The sequence below is a fragment of the Mustela erminea genome, chromosome 11 (genome assembly GCF_009829155.1).
Source record: "Mustela erminea isolate mMusErm1 chromosome 11, mMusErm1.Pri, whole genome shotgun sequence".
Classification (NCBI taxonomy): Eukaryota; Metazoa; Chordata; class Mammalia; order Carnivora; family Mustelidae; genus Mustela; species Mustela erminea.
Window position 1 is genome coordinate 40,639,701 of NC_045624.1, and position 18,640 is coordinate 40,658,340.

At 45.8% G+C, this 18,640-nt stretch overlaps 1 protein-coding gene across 10 annotated transcripts in view; it reads left to right on the forward strand.

Annotated features, from left to right (window-relative positions):
• Positions 1-18,640, forward strand: part of ELMO1 (engulfment and cell motility 1) — a 522,832-nt gene that overhangs the window by 469,230 nt on the left and 34,962 nt on the right. For all 10 annotated transcript variants that reach the window (XM_032305259.1, XM_032305268.1, XM_032305261.1 and 7 more), the window contains one exon: positions 12,772-12,935. In XM_032305259.1, the coding sequence (XP_032161150.1) occupies positions 12,772-12,935 (164 nt within the window). The remainder of the gene's footprint in view (positions 1-12,771; positions 12,936-18,640) is intronic.

An 18,640-nucleotide genomic window follows, 5' to 3' on the forward strand; every position in this document is an offset into this window, starting at 1 on the left:
GCAGATGCAGTGGATTTTTGGAAACTGAGGGAACAGCTGTGTTGCTCCAGCTGTGAGAGGTATAGCAAATGAGAAAAAAAAAAAAACAAAAAAGGAAGAGGTATTGTGTAGAGAAACACAGGAGCCATTTCAAACCTTCTTTGGATTCATTGGCTCCAAATTGCCAAGTGACTGTTGGGATTTTGCAGAATCAGAGCAGTCTGAGCTGTTTTAATTGTCTAAAATTTGTGCTGTGGTGGTTGACAGGTTCTCCTTTAAAGATAATAAATGGCTCACAATTACTTAAGTTTAGAAAGTGCTCTTCTGCCTTGGGACACTGTAATAACCAGCCACGGAAAAGAAAAGGCCTGGGGATTTATGAGGTGTCCCAATTTATAACCATCTGGGAAAAATACAGCAGGACGTTGGTATAGCAGGTGTGTTAACCAGAGTTAATCTATCATTCTATCATTGCTACTGTTAGAAACCCTCTCTTTCCCCTGCTTGAAACTATCACAGGGATTCAGCCATGGCCTTCACAAAGATGCACCAGAAATCATTTTTTTTAAACATGTAACTCAGAAATATAGTCTGGTTGACCTTCGCTTTACTGGACTGAGTGGGAAATTTTCCAGGTATGAGGGATTTAAAAACCCACTAGTGATAAAAAGATAAATGAGGTATAGTGTCTTCTTTCTGCAGGCTCAAGGTCCTACTGGACGACCAGTAGTGAATACATAATTTCAGTGCACTCTGAGAAGTGCCATTGTTGAAACAATAGGGTAGAAATACAATAGAAATTATTTGGATGTGCAAAAAAACTGTCGTGTGCTTAATAATCACTTTGTTTTCCCTGCCCCCAAATTATATTGTTAGCCCATACCTATAATAGGACTTACTAAAGTCCAACATTATTATTTGTTTACACACCTGCCTCCCCCTAACGGCGGGTTTTGCAAGGTGGGCACTGGGTCTGGCTCTTTGTGTTCTCAGCACCTCACCCAGCGTTCAATCCATATTCAAACTGAGCAAGTACAGGACTGAATGTGTACTTCTAAAGCTTGTAATACCCAGAAATGGTGATTTATTAGGCCAAACCTAGAAAATCAAAATATATTTACTCTTAAGGTATTGCGTTGATGATTCCAATGAATTTATTTGGAAACTAAAACACATACTACAGTGTTTTAAATTTCTCAGCAGAGAATGGTCCACTCATAATGTCACACTGTTAGTTGGATAAGTAGAAAAGAGGAAAATATTTGCAGAAGGGTAAAAAGACCAATCCTTCCCCATATATCTAACAGAGTAGAGACCCATGGGCACTGCTGACTTTGAGAGCCACTGTGTGGCTCCCTCCCCTGCCCCATCTGTCTGCCGAGGAGACTCCGCCAGCCCTTCCATTTTGGTGGCACTGTCCTTCCAGTGCGACTCACTGAAGTGATGATTCTGATCTCTCTGGGGTTCAGCGGCCTTGCCTGATGGCTGAGCTAGTTTGTGGGAGCCAGACCTTGTTTTTCCCACCCTGGATCCCCTGTGGTCTTACCTGAGCAGTCTGCTTATGAAAAGTTTATTAAATCTCCCTTCCAGCGGGGCAGATTGTCCCATTTCATTTGTCACTATTTAACAGGTTATGCAAAACATGCCGGGAGATCTCAGTGCACAGAGCGCCTGGTTTCACCTCCACGTGAGACAGTAGACATTTCATTTATTTCTTAATAGCAACTAATTTCAGAGTAGTTTGAAGCTAATTTATCAGGGCCCACTGTTACTCCTAATCTCTATCTTCCTTTAGCCTCTTCAGTCGCTCCACAAATATTTATGAAACTGATCCTGGGCACAGAGATGTGTAATTAGGTAATCCCACCATCCGTGGAAGTTGAGACATACCAGGGTCGATGAACACAAGAGCAGACATAATTACCATTCACTCCTTTCCATCACACCCTACCAGGAATAAGCAAAGAAGAGGCAGTGAATCATCCCAGATTTGTTGGTAAACAACCCATAATGTTTGAAGGGATATCTGTGGTCACCATGTGTCCAGGAACAAGGACGATCTGGAATCGCTCATCATTTAGCAGTGTGTATTTTGGTCTTATGATTATGTAACTTAAAAAACAAAAGTCCTCTGAGGCTCAGTTCTCTAGAGAAATTCCTCCTCTGCTTTTGGGGACCTCCCAGGAAAGTCATTCCACCACTACTCTTACTCACGGCAGCCACAGCTGCAAGAAAACCAAGCCTCAGGAGTGACCATGGTTTGGGAGACTTTCCCATTGGGAAGGTCATTCTTTGTAACTTTCAGAAGACTTCCAAAAGACTTTGCTTTCAGCATCCATGCTTGAGAAAGCATGGCTGACTTTGGTGAACGAGCATCAAAAAAACAACAGTAGCATAGTTATTTAAAAAAAATCTTAGCTATAATATAAGCAAATAAATAAATAAATAAATAAATAAATAAAATCTCATTTAAAAAAAAAAAAAATCTTGGCCATTTCTCCCAACCCTATGGGAAAAGAGTTTCTCAACTTTTGTGAGCAAACCAGCCCCATTGGTTTCTGCCTCTTTCTTCACACGTAGTCACATGTTTTGACTGACTGACTTGACATGTTGTTTATTCAAAGCTCTGGATTAAATGTCACTCACTAATGTGATTTGCTCAGACTTTGCTTGCCTGAGGCCGACTCCATCAGACACTGGTGAAAATAGCTTCCTGTTGTCAGCCAGGGTCCTCAATTAGCTGACCAGCCAATCTGCCCTGATGACTGTATTAATTTCGCTCCCTTTTTGCAGTGGAGAAAGGAAGTTTGGTCACACTGCTGTTTGCCTCTTCACTGCGGTCCCTTCAAGGGCAGGCTGCAAAGAGAAGGTCATGATCCCAAACTTTACCTTGGTTTCTCTCTTTTGAGCTGACTTCCTGCGGCCGCTGAAGAGAGTGAGAAGTGTGTTGCTTCCATGTCCGTTGCTCTTCAAGAGACCCTGCGCTAATTGATTTTAAGACGAATTGCTGGGTGAAAGGTTAATTTTTTTCCTGGCCACAGAGATGCCTTCTGTCTTCAGTTAGATGCCTTCTGTGAGGAATAGGACAGCTGTTAGTGCCTTGCGTCTCAGTCTTTGGAATGTGAACTCACCCGGTTAACACCTGCCCAGGACGGTGGGGTCAGGCATTATCTAATGAGCTATTTGGGGGATGAACACCAAGACCCTCAAAGCTGTCAGTCTGGGTGATGTGCAGATTCTCAGGAAGCTCGGAGCTGCCTGAGCATCTCTCTGTCTCCTGCTGCCCAATTTCTGTTTCATTAGCAGCTAAAACTGGAGGAAGTTCTCAGGCAAGGGAGAAGTGCTGAACGGGTAGCTCCCTTTCTAACGGCTCCAGGGCCATCCTCTGTGCTCTAAGGGTATGTTTGAAAAACCACCTCTTATACTGGCTAATACTAGTGCTCCCTCAGGTTCTCCAGGCCCATAGAGACACTGCCGGCCGTAGGTTGCCTACTTCGGTTGGCACACAGGCTGCTGCCCTGTGTTGGGGAACACAGCTGCTAATTGCTGCCCAGGGAACTGTGGGCACATTGGGAAGATGGTGGCTGCCCTTGCTAAAGGGGGGCCCTAAACAGGGCCCGAGCCTGGCAGGCAGATGCCCACACTACAGTGGCTTTGGCTGCCTCTGTGATAAGCAGAGTGGTCTGTCTTCCCGAGTAAAGGTGGCTTCTCAGAACATGCCCAGAACCATCATGGTCCCCTGACCCTCTCTCTGACTGTCCCAGGTGAAAACATTCATCCTGCCCACACCATAGCTAATATCTGAAGACCAAGCCTTGGAGGAACCACTGGCAACAACAAGCTGAGCTCTTGGTTCTTCCTCTGTAAGTTGCACTGGGCAGTTTAATGAAGGAAGGGAGGCTATCCCTTCTCTCTTTTCCCTGGAAGGCCAGCGGTCATTGATTCTTTCTATCTTATGCCTTCTTGTTTAGACGAGTAGACCTCAAGCCCTCCTGCACATTAGCGTCCCAGTGGGGCATTGTGAAACTTGCCCAGTGTCTGGGGCTCATTCCAGATCGAATGAATCAGAATCTCTGAGGAGGGGTGAGGCCAGGCCAAGGGATGCTTTCCATTTTACTGTAGACTGAGGGTTGAGAAATATTGATTTTTTTAAGCTATTTGTTTCTTTTAATCACTTGATGAGTCCATCGGTCATAAGTTACATAGATATTTTCTTTTTTTTTTAAGATTTTATTTATTTAATTGACACACACATACAGACATGGAGAGAGGACAAGCAGGGAGAGTAGCAGGCAGAGGGAGCGGAAGAAGCATATTTCCGCTGAACAGGGAGCTCAAGGTGGGGCTTGATCCCAGGACCCCAGGATCCTGACCTGAGCTGAAGACAGAGGCTTAACTGACTGAGCCACTCAGGCGTCCCTAAATAGGTATTTTCTTAGTAACTACTATGTGACTGGATTATACAGACTGTGGATGTGTGATAGTCAACAAAGGACACACAGTTTGTGATGTTATGGTACAATCCCATCATGGGAGACTGGGGGACCAACACTGACTTTGGGGGGAAGGCAGCAGGTCAGGGAAGGATTATGTTGACTTGAGGAATGAGCAGGTATTAGGAGGCTTTAAATCACAGGTGGAAGGAAGAGCACAAATGAAGGCACAGGGGTGAAGTTCAAGGCAGCTAAAGGCTCTCAGTGTGGCTAGATCATGGGGTGTGTGAAGTGAAGCCAAGGGGGAGGCGTCTCCTAGAGCAGAAGTTGGAAGGCAACCACAGGTGCCCATGTGGGGCACTGGTCTTCATCCACATGCAGTGCTGAACCATCAGAAGTTTCAAGCAGGTAAATGATGTGATCAGACTTGCATTTTGGAAACAATCCAGCTTCTGTGAGCAGGTGCTAGAGTTGAAGTCAGAGGCTTGTAGGTAAAGCAGGACAGGTAAGGATGGGCCAGAGGCCCAGGGAGGGGCCAGTGAGAATGAGGCAAAGTAGACAAAAGGAACAGCTATTCAAGAAGGGAGTCAATATCACAGTGTTCCTTAACGGTATAATCCTCAGAGCAAAATTCCCAACTTCCAAGCCCAAGTGGTTCCATTATTTTGATCATTGCTACATAGTTTTCCATACTCACCAAAGACATAACACAACTCAGAGTTACATTTCGCTTACAAGTACAGATATATGGTCCCTCAAAGAACAGGCCTCGACCGTCAGCAGTCTACATTCCAGGCCCTATCTGAAGAGGAGTCAAACCAGCAGGAAGTTTGGGTCTGCAGTGAGCTATTCTTTTTCTCAGTGCTCGGGGACATATTCTGGCCTTTGATGGGATACACAGCAAGACTTGCTTGTGCTGGGTTCAGAAATACCACCTCAGAGAAGAAAAATTACAGTGACCTCGCTGCCCACATCACACACAGCACTGGCCTTCGGCTCTGAATTTGGTCATCATCACCCCCTCAGACAGATACCATAGGAGTTCAGAGCTCAGAGAGCTGTTAGGGACCCCTGAGGAAACAGAGGCAAGGAGGGAGAAGTTAAATGATTTGCTGATTCTTATTATGATCGCCTGCCAAGATCAGGTTGTGTCTATTGTGAAATGCAAAGGAGCTTTTCTGCATTTATTAATGAACAAAATGTTTCAAATTCTTCTGGTATAATGGAGGACCCATGATGAAATCTCAAGGGGCTGGGGGTTGCCCACCAGCTGGGCTGATGCTCTGTGATTTAGAACAATTTCTGTCCACTTCCAGTAAGCCTGACCACACAGCGCCCCTCACCAGGGGACTGCACTGGCCAAACCCCGGCAGGAGATGTGGCAGAAGGAAAAGCAAGGACAGGCCAAAATATCTTCAAGGCCCTGAAACCATTCGGGGGAGGGAGGAACAGTCGAGAACCCTGTTTTTAAAAGAACAAAAACTTTACAATATCAGAATCCATTCTGTTCAGTGCAACTTCAGTATAATCTTGAACCGCTCTACCCATGTTAGAAGCCCTCTGTGACATCATGAGGCAGTTTGTGTGCGGCAAGGAGGAATTTTTTTTTTTTTTTTTGGATAAGCTGTCTTTAGGACTGGAATTCACAGGAAACCTTATACTGATGGGTGTCATGTTTGGACTTGTCCTATTCCTGACTGAAGATGATCACCTCCACTTCATAGATATGGAAACAGGTTCAGAGAAACTGAGTGATTCACCTGGCTCAGCGGGTCAGGGAGCCAGACTTTGAAATGAGCACTGCCTAACTCTAAAACCCAGTGGTTTCTCTTTATACCAGGGTTTGCCAAATTCCTGCCCACCAGCCAAATCTAGCTCATCACTTGTTTTATTATTATTATTATTATTATTATTATTAATTTGACAGACAGATCACAAGTAGGCAAAGCAGCAGAAAGAGAGAGAGAGGAGGAGGAGGAGGAAGCAGGCTCCCCACTGAGCAGTGCCCGATGTGGGGCTTGATCCCAAGACCCCGGGAGCTTGACCTGAGCTGAAGTCAGAGGCTTTAACCCACTGAGCCACCCAGGCGTCCCACCTGTTTTTTGTAATCAGGTCTTATTGGAACAGAGCCACACTTGTTCATTTGCTTCTGGTCTGCAGTCACGCTCACAACGCCCGGGCAGAGCTAAGTAGTTGCCACAGACATGATCCAGCCCTTAACAGAAACTTACCAACCTCTGCTCTATGCCCACACCGCCCCAGAATAAATACAAGAAAATTAAATGCTACGCTTTGGGGCCATAAACATTTTTATTTCTTCCTCTTCCCTTCATTTAATACACTTGACACTGTTCAGCAAAAACTCTCATTCTCATGGACTAACCTAGGCAGCCCTCTCCCCAGCCGTGGCAGAAGTACAAAGGAAAAACAGTTTTAGTTTCCAGAAGGTGTCCTAATTTTGAAGACCTCCAGGGGGCTGGGGCAATCAATAGTCTGCATCTAGGTCAGTACGTGTCGCTGTGAACTTCTAGTACTCTTTCGGAGCAAGGCCACTTCTCCCCACATCCCGAGCTCAGAGAGTAGCCCTTCAGAGTCACCCCTGGCCTCCAGGAAGTTATCCTGTCTGTAGATGAGCACCTAGACCCCTCTCCAGGCAGAATCCTTCCTATTTTTTGGCCCTTATGAGTCTTCAGTCATTTTGTCTTGTGTAAGGAACATTCTTAGGAAGAAAAATGGTCCAGTGCTAAAGCCCAGCAATGAAAATTCTTCCACACGACTCATTTTTAAGCTAGACCGTGTTGACATCTGTCTTCTCCGTGACAACCTTTTCTCTTCATTATGGAGATAAATCCATTTAATGGATTGCTACTGATAGGGTATATTGTACATTTTTGTAAGTGCTGACCGCCGCCACCCCCGCTTAGTGTCAATGCCCAGTAGCCATTTCTCCAGAAAACTTTTGCTCAGCTGCAGACCAGCCTTTTCCATTTCAGCCTGGGAAAGGAAGCCCAAAATGACCTCTCAAACCCTCAGACAGCATTTCAAAGCCACAGACTTTAATTTTTAGGCTTTGTAAAAGTGTACTTTGAAAACCATGTTAACAGTCTTCTAATTCTGTTAAGGATGTATTCTTTTAATTCTACAGATAAGAGGTGGGAGCCTAAGAATCTTTGGCGTTGAGCATATCTATCATTATTACAGTCTGGAGGGTACTGTAACTTCTAGTACTCTTTCGGAGCAAGGCCACTTCTCCCCACATCCCGAGCTCACAATAGTAGTAGGGACCACAATACAAATAAGAAATAGTACCAGCACTCAAAGCATTTACAGTCTGGATGGGGAAAGGTACACCAGTAATTGGCTTAACTGCTTTACTGTGCTATGACAAGAATCACTACAGATACCGTACTGAAGGCTGAGAAGTTGTGCTGGACGTTTGCCGAGACCAGTGCTTCTCACATTTGCGTGAGTGCTGGAATCACCCGGAGGGGCTGTTGAAACACTGGCCATAGGTTTCTGATTCAGTAGGTCTCAGATGAATCTGAAAGTTGCATTTCTAGCAAGTTCTTCGGTGATACAAATGCGGTCTGGGAACACTGTCGAGGATATTTTTTTTTATTGGGTTAACCTCAGACATAAGTCATTTCATCCTCAGACGGCAAGGGAACATGACATCACAGTTGTTGTGTTTCTAGTATGTTCCATTCAGTGTATCAGTACTTTACAAGTAATAATCTTGTTTGGATTTCACAACAATTCTATGAACTCTGAACTATTACTTCTACTTTATAGGGACCAAACTAAGGCTTGGGAACAGAGACTCATGTTTGCTACCTATACACAGGATACCATAAAGGGTGTAAGGATTTATCTAGTGAGCAAGACCTTGATGAATTCTAAATGATTAGTCCTTCTGCTTTACAGATGCTAAAACTGAGTCTTGGGGGGACTGAATATCTTGAAGAAGGTCACAGCCTGGCTCTACACTTGTGTTGGGCCCCAAAGGCTGAGCCGCCATCCTCCAACCAATAGCATCCACTGGCCGAAAGCTGCTAACATGGGCTCTAAAAGCTTATTTGGTCAAATGCCTTAGTCAAGCACTCCCTCCATCCAGCCTTTGTTCTTGCTGTTTCTGGTTCCTCCGCCTGGACTCCCTTCACTTCCTCACCTCAGTAACTCCTAGCCGTGCCCCAGGTCCCAGCACTTTGGTCTCAGCCTTGCAGAGTTCTCTGACATCCCTCCTTACCCCAGCTGAGCCAGGGTAATGACTCCTTTGTCATGTCTTCCTTTCCCCAGACCCCTCTGTGAGCACGACCTCTCCAGTCTTTGTGTGTGTCCCAACATAGTGTACTGTACCGGATTCCATCACACACCCCAAAATCCCCTGGTGACTTACCACTAATTGAAAAAATATATATATCCAATGTTTTTCATCTTAACCAGCTGAAACCACCCACTCTCTGGCCCAGCCTGACTTTCAGCCTTACCTCGAAGCACCACCTGGGTTTTCCAACTAAATGTAACTACCATACACTCCTCCCCACTAGGGCTGGGCCCTCCTCTCTCCGGCCTTGGCTCATGCTGTTTCTTCCAGGAATGGCTCCTTCTCTACCTCTCATTGTGTCCACATCTGGCCTCTCCTTAAGGCCCAGCCAGAGTCGGGGGCTGTGCCATGAGCCTGTCAGCACTTGAGCAAAGCTAAGTATTTAGGGAATAAATGTCTTGACCTCGCTCTTCTGTGACATCACTCCCCCCACCCCCTTGGAGGAGGCAAGTATGTAATGTCTTATCCACTTTCCCAGACTAGGATTCAAGGCTTCAAATATCTCACTTACAGTGCCTTGCACATTGTAGATGCTTGAAAACCAGTTGATGAGAACAGATGAATAATGCTGTGTGAAGACCGTGGCTGTGAAGGCGAGGTCAGATTAGTGATTAGACTAGAAGCACCTGGAGGCTCAGGAGATCTTGGAATAAAACACAGGAGCCCATCTCAGTAAGCAACAGGGAAACCAGGAGCACATTTAGACTACCAGCCCGCTTGATTCTTGTCGGGGGGGTCCCCAGAACTTACACCTTTAACCCAGTCTTTCAAGGATCTGAAAGGTTTTCTCCATTTGAGGTACATGTGTATTTTGGGACTCCCACTTCTTTTGTAACATGTGACATTGTTACAGAGAGCATGTGCTGGAAAAATTCCAGAAACATGGAATTGACAGAACATATTCATATTCTGTAAATAAGTTTTAAGTCCATTGATCTGCTGATGCCTCTGCAACACCATCTATGGGCTTTCCAAACCATTGGAAAAGGTCTGATATTTTCCAAAGAAGTCGGGATTCTTACATCTAGCAAAAGATGAAAGTCTTAAGCTAGAAGAATTGAAACCTTTAACAGTGGATTTTAAGCATAAAATGTAAGTAGGAACTAAAGAATCTCCCATATCACCGTCAGGGATTATCATCATTTCCATGCAAAGGTACAACCATGAGCATTAAGTGAAGATGCTGTTTTAAAAAGTTTTTTTCTTATTGAAGTCACTTCATTGTTTCTATCCAGCTTTCTTTTCTTACTTTTCCCCAATCTGGGCAGCCTCCACCCCATAAGCAGATACTCTTCTTTGACTTCATTGTATGTATTCGTTGAGATCATAAGTTGCAAGTGACAGGAATTCCATTTAATTGGGGAAATAAAGGTTCATGTAACAAACCACCAAACATCAAGATTGAATTGACATTATGGTTGAGTATAATTTAACTATTATTAACTCTCTCTCTCTCTCTCTCTCTCTCACACACACACACACACACACACACACACACACACCTTTCTTCTATCTAATTTGAATGGAACCAGTCTCATCATCTTCCACTCTTCTACATGTTACGAGACAGTATTATGGCTATCAGTTTTAGGGGAAAGATCATGCTTCAGCTCTGCTTCAAGTCAAGTCAGAAGTCTGGAGAAGGATGCTGATTGGTCAGCTCAGGTCATATGCCCACTTACTAGTGTAATCATTGTGTCCAATCCTCTCTGTTCTGGTAACTGTCATCTTTGTGACAGCCACTTAAAAAACACTTAAGTGTTTCTCCCCTTAAAGTGGGAGCATCCCCTGGCCCTCTTTCCTTATCTATGAAATGAGGAAATTGGAGATGTCTCTGAAACTTTCCCAGCTGTAACCTGATTCTATTTTGAAATTGCTTCTTCATTTTTGGTATTATAATCACTCTCTTGGTCTTTCTTACATGTCCTACCTCCCACACGAAGGTCAAGTAGCACTGGGAGATGATAATTATCACCTTGACCCAACTCTGAGTTTCTCTAAATGGGGAGGAGGTAGCTCCTGTGCTGCCTCCTCATGAAACAGCCAAGTGTTATATAGTTCAGCCTTGACCAAATTTAACCACCATTTATACCACATGATATAAGATGGTCACAATTTCAAAATTTGTCAAGCATCCCAAATTTAGCATTTTACTTGTGTGAAAAAAGGAAGCAGATCATGTGGAAGGTCAACTGGAAATTTTCCCTGATGCCATTATGCTGGGGGCAGGAAACGATGCTTATGTAACTGGTCCCAATTCAGAGGCAGCCCAGGCTCAACAGGGTTAATGAGGGCCCGTGTTCAGGTTATTCATCTCTTCCCACAGCACTGAATACTCATTCTCCTTGCAAAACCCTTACGATGTCTTCTCTGAAATGCCTCCCCACCTGCCACGAAAGGCCACCAGTCCGTCTTCTCTATCACGTCCACTCTTCTGTTGTCATGATCATAGCTTATGTCCCAGGTCTGGCTCTCTTATTAGACCACCAGTTTACAGAAGGCAAGGGCCATACCTTATTCACCCTTGAATTCCCAGTGCTTCACCCAGTATAGACACATTGTAAGTACTCAGTGATGTTTGTTATATTGACTTCACAGCTAATGCTCCTCAAGCAACTTTTTATTAATTGCTTCTATTAGTACTATCTGGTTTATGGTAAGCTGGTAGCCAACGGAGTTAGACTGAAGGACCCAGGTCTTCAAAACTTCCATGAATCAGAGGACAAGAGGACAGTTGCCTTTCTGTCTTCACACAGTAACTACCCCTGCACAGAGCAAGCAGGGCACACACATCCTTGGTTAAAGTAGATCTATCATGGGGGATACTCAGTGTCCTAGAACTCAGCTAGAGATATGTGACCTTGGTTCAGACCTCAATCTTAAATCTCAACCTCTTTATCTCTAAAAGTGACTCCAAGTGGCATGGGGTCATGATTGACCATGGCATCACAGTGGCATGATTGACCATGGAGCCATGCTCGAATCCCAACGCATTCACCTACCAACCAGCCATAACATCCTGAACTAGTTACTTGACATTTCAAGGCCTCTGTTTTTTCATATGTAAAAAGAATGATGACCACATCTAACTCCTAGATTTGAGTGGAATAAGAGAGGGAACAGACATAAAGCTTCCACCATAGTATCAGGCCCACAGTAGTACATACCTCTCTTAGTGGTAACAATTATTATTCTCCTCTGCAGTGGAAGATTAAAAAAAGAAGCAGGAAGATTACTACACGTCCCTTGGATGCCTCTGTGTGTTTTCTGGTCTTTTCCTGCTTTATAAATTCTGATGAAGACGAATCCACATTTTTTTTTTTAAGACGAATCCACATTAATAGAGGCAATGTTAATTGCCTCCTTGTGGGCTGGACCTGTCCTTAGGCAGCACATTACCATATTCTTTTTTTCTTGAAGCTTCCAATGGGATATGTCTGTTCTATTTAAAAGGCCTCCTTTTTAGTGCCTGGCCCAAGAAGGCAACAGCACGTGCACAGTTTCTGATCCCTCATGTATGTGAACACTCAGGCCTTCACTACACAGGGAGAGCGTTCTCGGAGGTGTGAGTGTGGGTATCATTTCACATTTGTTTGAGCCAGTACCAACTAGACTTCCACAGTTAATTGTGTCTCAGTGATCTTCGGGAAAAAATGGCGGTGACACAGACTCCTAGCTATTGCTTGGACTTCTTTCACTTTTGAAATTTGCATTATTCGTAACGTCAGTTTTGGCAGTAGTCTCATAATATGTTGAGCCAATGGAGCACTTCCCCAGCCAGGCCTGGCCACCCACCCCAGTTCCAAGTTCATCAATCCATCTCCTTCCTTGTGGTTCCAGGAGCACAGGAGAGAGTGAAGGTGTACATTGTGGTTGTTTACTCTTTGGAAAAGCACTCTCAAGGCTTGGGCATAGAGCATAGGGAAAGGGAATCGGGGGTAAGGAACAGAGAGGCAGGGAGCCGTTCTCTCTAGACCTTTCCAAATGGGCAAGGGCAACCCCCCAGGAAAGTTATGGTCTTCCTTTCATCTACAGGTAATGCAGGTGGTGAAGGAGCAGGTTATGAGAGCTCTTACAACCAAGCCTAGCTCCCTGGACCAGTTCAAGTGCAAACTGCAGAACCTGAGCTACACTGAGATCCTGAAAATCCGCCAGTCTGAGAGGATGAACCAGGAAGATTTCCAGTCTCGCCCGATTTTGTAAGTAACCCCTGAGCTCTCTCTCCTCAGAGGCTCTGACCCACCATCTCTGGTCTGAAGGCCGATCACACACAGTGCAGTGGGCTGTGTTGTGAGCTCATTTATAGAAGGCCAACAAAAGACACTCCGGAAGACCTCAGCTCAGTTCATGAAGTCTCAGCAGCTCCCTGAGGAAGTCGGCATAGAGGCAGCTGAGGGGACGGCAGGGCAGGTCCCAGCAGCAGGACGTAAACCAGGGAGTGGCTTGGATTTGGAGGAGTCCTCTGAGAACTTGTAGCTGAAAAGTAGGAAGACCTTTCCTAACACTTGGGATCAATTTTTGCCCAGATAGGTATTTCTTGGTGCCTGCCTTTGAGTGGCAAGATGTTCTGCCCAGCCAGAGCAAGGCCCACTGGTCATTCAGACACATTCAAGTAGTGAGTGGAAGGAAGAGAGATGGAGCAGGAGAGAGATTCACTTGTCCCTGCCCCATCTATCGGCTTTGCCTCACCCCAGAGCACCTTGCATCACCCCCGTCACTATCAGCCTGCAGGCCCAAGGTTGAGAGCACCAGGTCCCCTTGTAGGACTTTGCAGGAGGTGTCACTTGCGACAGTCATCATTTCGCATGTCTCCATCTTCAGGATGTTCTGAACCTCCAACACCAAGACTGTATGGTTTGCTCCATCTTCTCTTAGAACTGTCCTATTTATCTTCCCTTGTCCTTTTCTAAGGGCTAGGTCAGTTCTGGTACCTTATCATTGATAGGGAAGGAAACAGGCGCAGAGGTGGAGGTAAGGAGAGTGTGTGACAGGCATTCTCCTTCCTGCTGCGAAGACGGCACATGGCTGCGGACAGAAGACCGCACATGGCTGTGGACTTCCGTACAAAGCCGGCGTACAACACAGGCGTCCTCACGACAGGAACTCCCTCTCTCTCTGTTTCAGGTCCTTTTTCTTTCTGCCCCTCCTTCTGTCCTTTACTCTTATATATCTGACATTTCGAATGGTTGGCAATTTGCAAAGTAGCCCCTCCTGCTGTTTCATGCCTCCCGTGCGTGCGAAGGAGGTAGGTCTTATTCCCATTCAAGGAGCAGGAAAAGTCCAGAGAGGGGAGGCTCCGGGACGTGAACTCCAGCCCACGGATCCCTCGGCTCGCGCTTTGTCCAGCCCAGCAGAGCTCCTCTGTGAAGTGCAAGCGTAAGCTGAAGTTTAAAGAAGTTCACAGGTCTGCAGCTCCCTGCTGCGTGCCTGCTCGTGGGCCCTGGCAAGCGCCGTCAGTGGCAGCGGAATGCAAGGCGAACTTGAGTGGGGTGAAGCTGGGCAGCCGGGGGCAGACAGGCTCCCTGGGCGTCCTTGGCTCCCACCATGGTGAGACCTGAATCGGACTTGCACTGATGGCCAGCCAGCTCTACTGCAGGCACTGCCAGGCCTTGGTCCTCAGCCGGGAGGTACAGCTAAGAATACCTAACAGAAAGCCCTTCTGATAGATGCTTGACTCCTCAGAGACACAGTTTCTTTCCTGCAGAGAGGAACAGCGGTGCCTCGTCCCATCACGGGGCGTATAGCCCCGAGATGCTGGCTTTCCAGAGGCTTGTTTCAGCAGATGGGCAAACACACGGAGACTTCATTATGCTTTTGACAGCAGTTCTTAAAACCTAAAGGGAGACTTGAGGAACCACTTCAGTCAAGGCCGACGGATCCCAAATTAATGTTTGACCATGACTTTATTCTAAGTAAGAATGTTAACTGCACGTGGAGTGTGAACACTCTGCTTCTGTTTTGGCTTCGTATCTTTATTTCCTAAGGCTCTTCCCATGACGTTCCGACGTTCTCCCTTGATTATAAGAAGCTCTTACGTTTGCACTTAGGATGGGAAGAGAAGCAGTGCAAATATAAAGGAGATCTTCTGTAGGTCCCTGCATTGTCACTCGGCCCCGGGCCCAAAAAACAGCACGGCTCACTGGAGGCCTTGCCGTAGTTGCAATAAAAGCTTGTCGGAAACTATAGCATTTAAAGGGGAGGCCATGAGCCAACCTGATCATTATCCCAGCCTCCAAAATGGGCAGGTGGGAGCCAGCCTCCAGCTGCTTGTCCAGTGATGTTTTGTCTGTTAGAGTGACCTGCTAGAGAGGAACTCTTGGTGGGATTGGATGAAGCCTAAAGGCTGCCGACACAGCTCCCAGGACAAACCCACATCAGCAGAGAGAAAAGGACAGCCCACGTATGACGGTTTGCATTCGTTCACTCATTATTTAACAAACACGTCTTGAGTGACTCCTGCCTCCCAGGCCCTGTGCTGCGGATGGACAGACAGTCAGGGCCACTTGACTGCCCCACCCCGCAACTGTTCCAGGTTGTAAAATTGGGGGAGGAGGGTTAGCCCAGACTGTGCTAGGGTGGAGGAGACACAGGTGGGGGTTGTCATGAGAGCACTGGGGACACACTTCTTTCCCAGGCTCGGGAGTGAGTATATTCGAAATTAAGGTCATCCAGTTCAAATATCTAGTTCAAGTTAGCAGACTGGGACAATGACTTGGCTGGGGCTTGCCTGCTAGTGCGGAGCCCTGCTGGCCATACCCTCACCTGCCTCTTGACCCCTGTAGCGCTCTCTCCATGGCCTGGCTCCCTCTCTGTCTGCCACACACAGCTCAGTGGCCAACTTAAGTTTCCCAGAGATCCTTTGAGACGCATGGCTCGTTGTTATAAACCATTTATGTTTCCTGAGGAGAAAAATGCACACTCTGTGTGAGCAAATATTTGGGGAGACCACTCAGTGGGTTGAAGAAGCTGTGTTGTATTTCTTAGCTCTTGATGGAGTATTTCCGAGAGGAGATATCTGTTACTTGCCACTTAGCATGACTTTGCAGGGGAGATAAGTCCCGCCACACAATTAATCCGAGTTAATGGATCTAAGAAGCTTGAATAGTCCCAAAACAGGTCATTTAACACTACACTGTGGAGGGAAAGGAGAGATGCAAGGGTAAACGCCAAGGAAGCATAATAGCAAATGGTAGAAAATCCGCACCCAGGGAGCTACTAACCCATCTGGGATCCGACTCCAAGGCCACTACTTGGAAATGCGGCTCTTTAGACAAGTCACGTAACCCATTCGAAGCCTGTTTTTCTGAGGTCTAAAAAAGAAGGTGATTAAAGTGTCCACATCATTGTGCAGTTAGGAAGATTCAGTGATGTAGTGCCTGAAAAGCACTTAGCATATATACTGGCACATAATATCCACTCAGAGAAATGGTCCCTCTTATCATTAGCTGATAACCAGAATGGGACATGTTGTCACACTGTTGATGTGTCAATAGTTTTACTATAAAAATACTATAAATGTATTTTTATATGCCTCGCCTTATCTCAGAAGGTACAGTAGAAGTATAGTGAGAAAGAAAAAGTGAAAATGGGGCCAGAAATCAGGCTAATGGCTACCCTGCTTATCCGCCTCCTCACTAAAGATTGGCCCAAGCTTTGCATAGGGCTTTCTCTTAGCAAGTGCCAGCAGGATGATCTGGTCAGTTACAGTTTTCATTGTTAAGCGCACTTGACCAATACTCATCAAATGCCTTCCACGTATACCAGGTACTGTTTTGTGTCTTGGTGATGCAGCAGTGAAGAGGACAGACACAATTCTCACCCTGCCGTGTTTGAATTTTAGTGAGGAGACACAGACAAATAAACATAGTGAATAAGATTATAGCATGTTAAAAGAGGACAATGACAATGGAAATATAAAGCAGGATAAGGGAGACAGAGAGCTGGTCAGAGTAGATCCCTCTAGTTGGGATGGTAACATTTGAGTTAAGATGTTTAAGGGACTAAGGGAGCAGGCTATTTGAGAAGAGTATTCCAGCTGAGACAAACACCAGTGCAAAGGCCCTGAGGTAGGAGTAGGCCTGGGTGCTCAATGTGGTGAGAGAAGACTAAGCAAGGAGGAGAGCAATAGGAAGTTAGTCCAGAAAAGTGGCTTGGAGTCGATGATGGAGGGCCTTGATGCAGCACCAATGGAGGGTTTTGAGCAGAGGATTGGCATGCTCTGACTTAGGTTTCTAAATGATCCCTCTTGCTACTGTACTGGGAATATTCTCCAGGGAGGCAAGTTTGGGAGCAGGGAGATCAGTAAGGAAGTTATTTCAATAACTCAGTCCAGAGATGATTTGAAGTGATTGAAGTCCCTACTACAGATGGATTTTGAAAATAAGAAACAGTGGCATTTCCTGATTGATTAGATAAGAGAAAGAGAGAAGTCAAGGAGGAGTTCACGATTTTGTTGGAGCTGAACAACCAAAGGTGAGAAGGAGGAGAGCAGGTTGGGACAGGGGGTCAGGAGTTCAGCTTTGGACCTGTCAAGTTTGAGGTGTCTGTGAGACACCCACATCTGGCACGTCTCACAGATGGTTTGATGAATTTGGAGTTCAACTGAAAGGTCCAGGTTAGAAATACAAATTTGGAGAAGCTGTCAGCATAAAGTTGATATTCAGTGTCACGAGTCTATAATATACAGAACAGAAGAAATACAAGGACTGAATTTGGAGGCTCTCTGGTGTCAAGACAGATCAATTTCCATGAAACAACACTTCCTCTCAGCCCCCACCCCCTGGTCTTCACAGAACCTCTAGATCAGGGGGCGGCAAAGTATAGGTAGCTCTTGGGGCAAATCCAGCTCACTACCTGTTTCTGTAATTGGACTTTTATTGGAACACAGTCACACTCATGTGTTTAATGTATGTCGACTGCTTTCACTCTACTACGGCAGATCTGAGTACTTGCCAAAGATAACTATGGTCCCCAGAACCCGAAATAGTTACTGTCTGGCCTTTACAGGAAATGTGTGCCAGAGTCTGTTCTTGGCAGACACCGATAGCTGCTCAGGGGGGCAGACCATGGGTCCAGGGAGGCAGCTAACCAGTCTTCTAGTGGTGCCTTCTGTCTTCTGTGTGTGGCACTGGCCTCGCTGGCCTTGGACCTGGGACTGTCTCCCAGAAACAATGCTGGACCTGGAATTGCTCTTCACACACTCATTACCCTACCCTCATTAATCTTCCTTCTTTTATATATTTACAAGGCCTTTAGACAGAATTAGAAGAGTATCTGTCAAAACAAAGGCAGTGCACCTGTGACCTTGATATCATGGACCCCAAGCTGAGAATCTCTTTTCCCAGCTGCAGCCCATGGTGCATGATGCTGAGGTCCAACCTCAACCACAGACACACCATGTAGGTGTTACGTATGTTTTCCTACAATGAGTGAATTTTCTAGCAAGTGGGTCCATTTGCATGGAAAGAAGAGGAAATCTCTTAGAAGAAAGAAAGGTTGTCCTCTCTTTCTCATTGTCCGACCATGTTTTGGAGGCCTTCGGGGTTCACAACAAGGAACCCCTACAGCAGCAGATTCACTCACTCTGGTGGCGTGTCCCCAGGAGATGTTTCCATAATGGAGTGTGTCAGGATGGGCACATCTGGGTCTTACACTAAGATGTCGTAAATCATTGACTAAAATGACTTGGAAATACTTTCAGTTATTTCCTCCTTTTGGTCCTCTTCCCCGCATCTTTAGCTCCATTTTCATAATTCACCTCTAGCCTACTAAAACGATTACTTATAGATGCATCACAACCTAAGACTCCGTGAAATTCCCAAACCCTTTCTCCAGTGATTTCTCTATTCCTTAGTGCCATCTAATTCTCTTTGCCCCATGGCCCCGGCTTGGAAGTCAGAAGCAG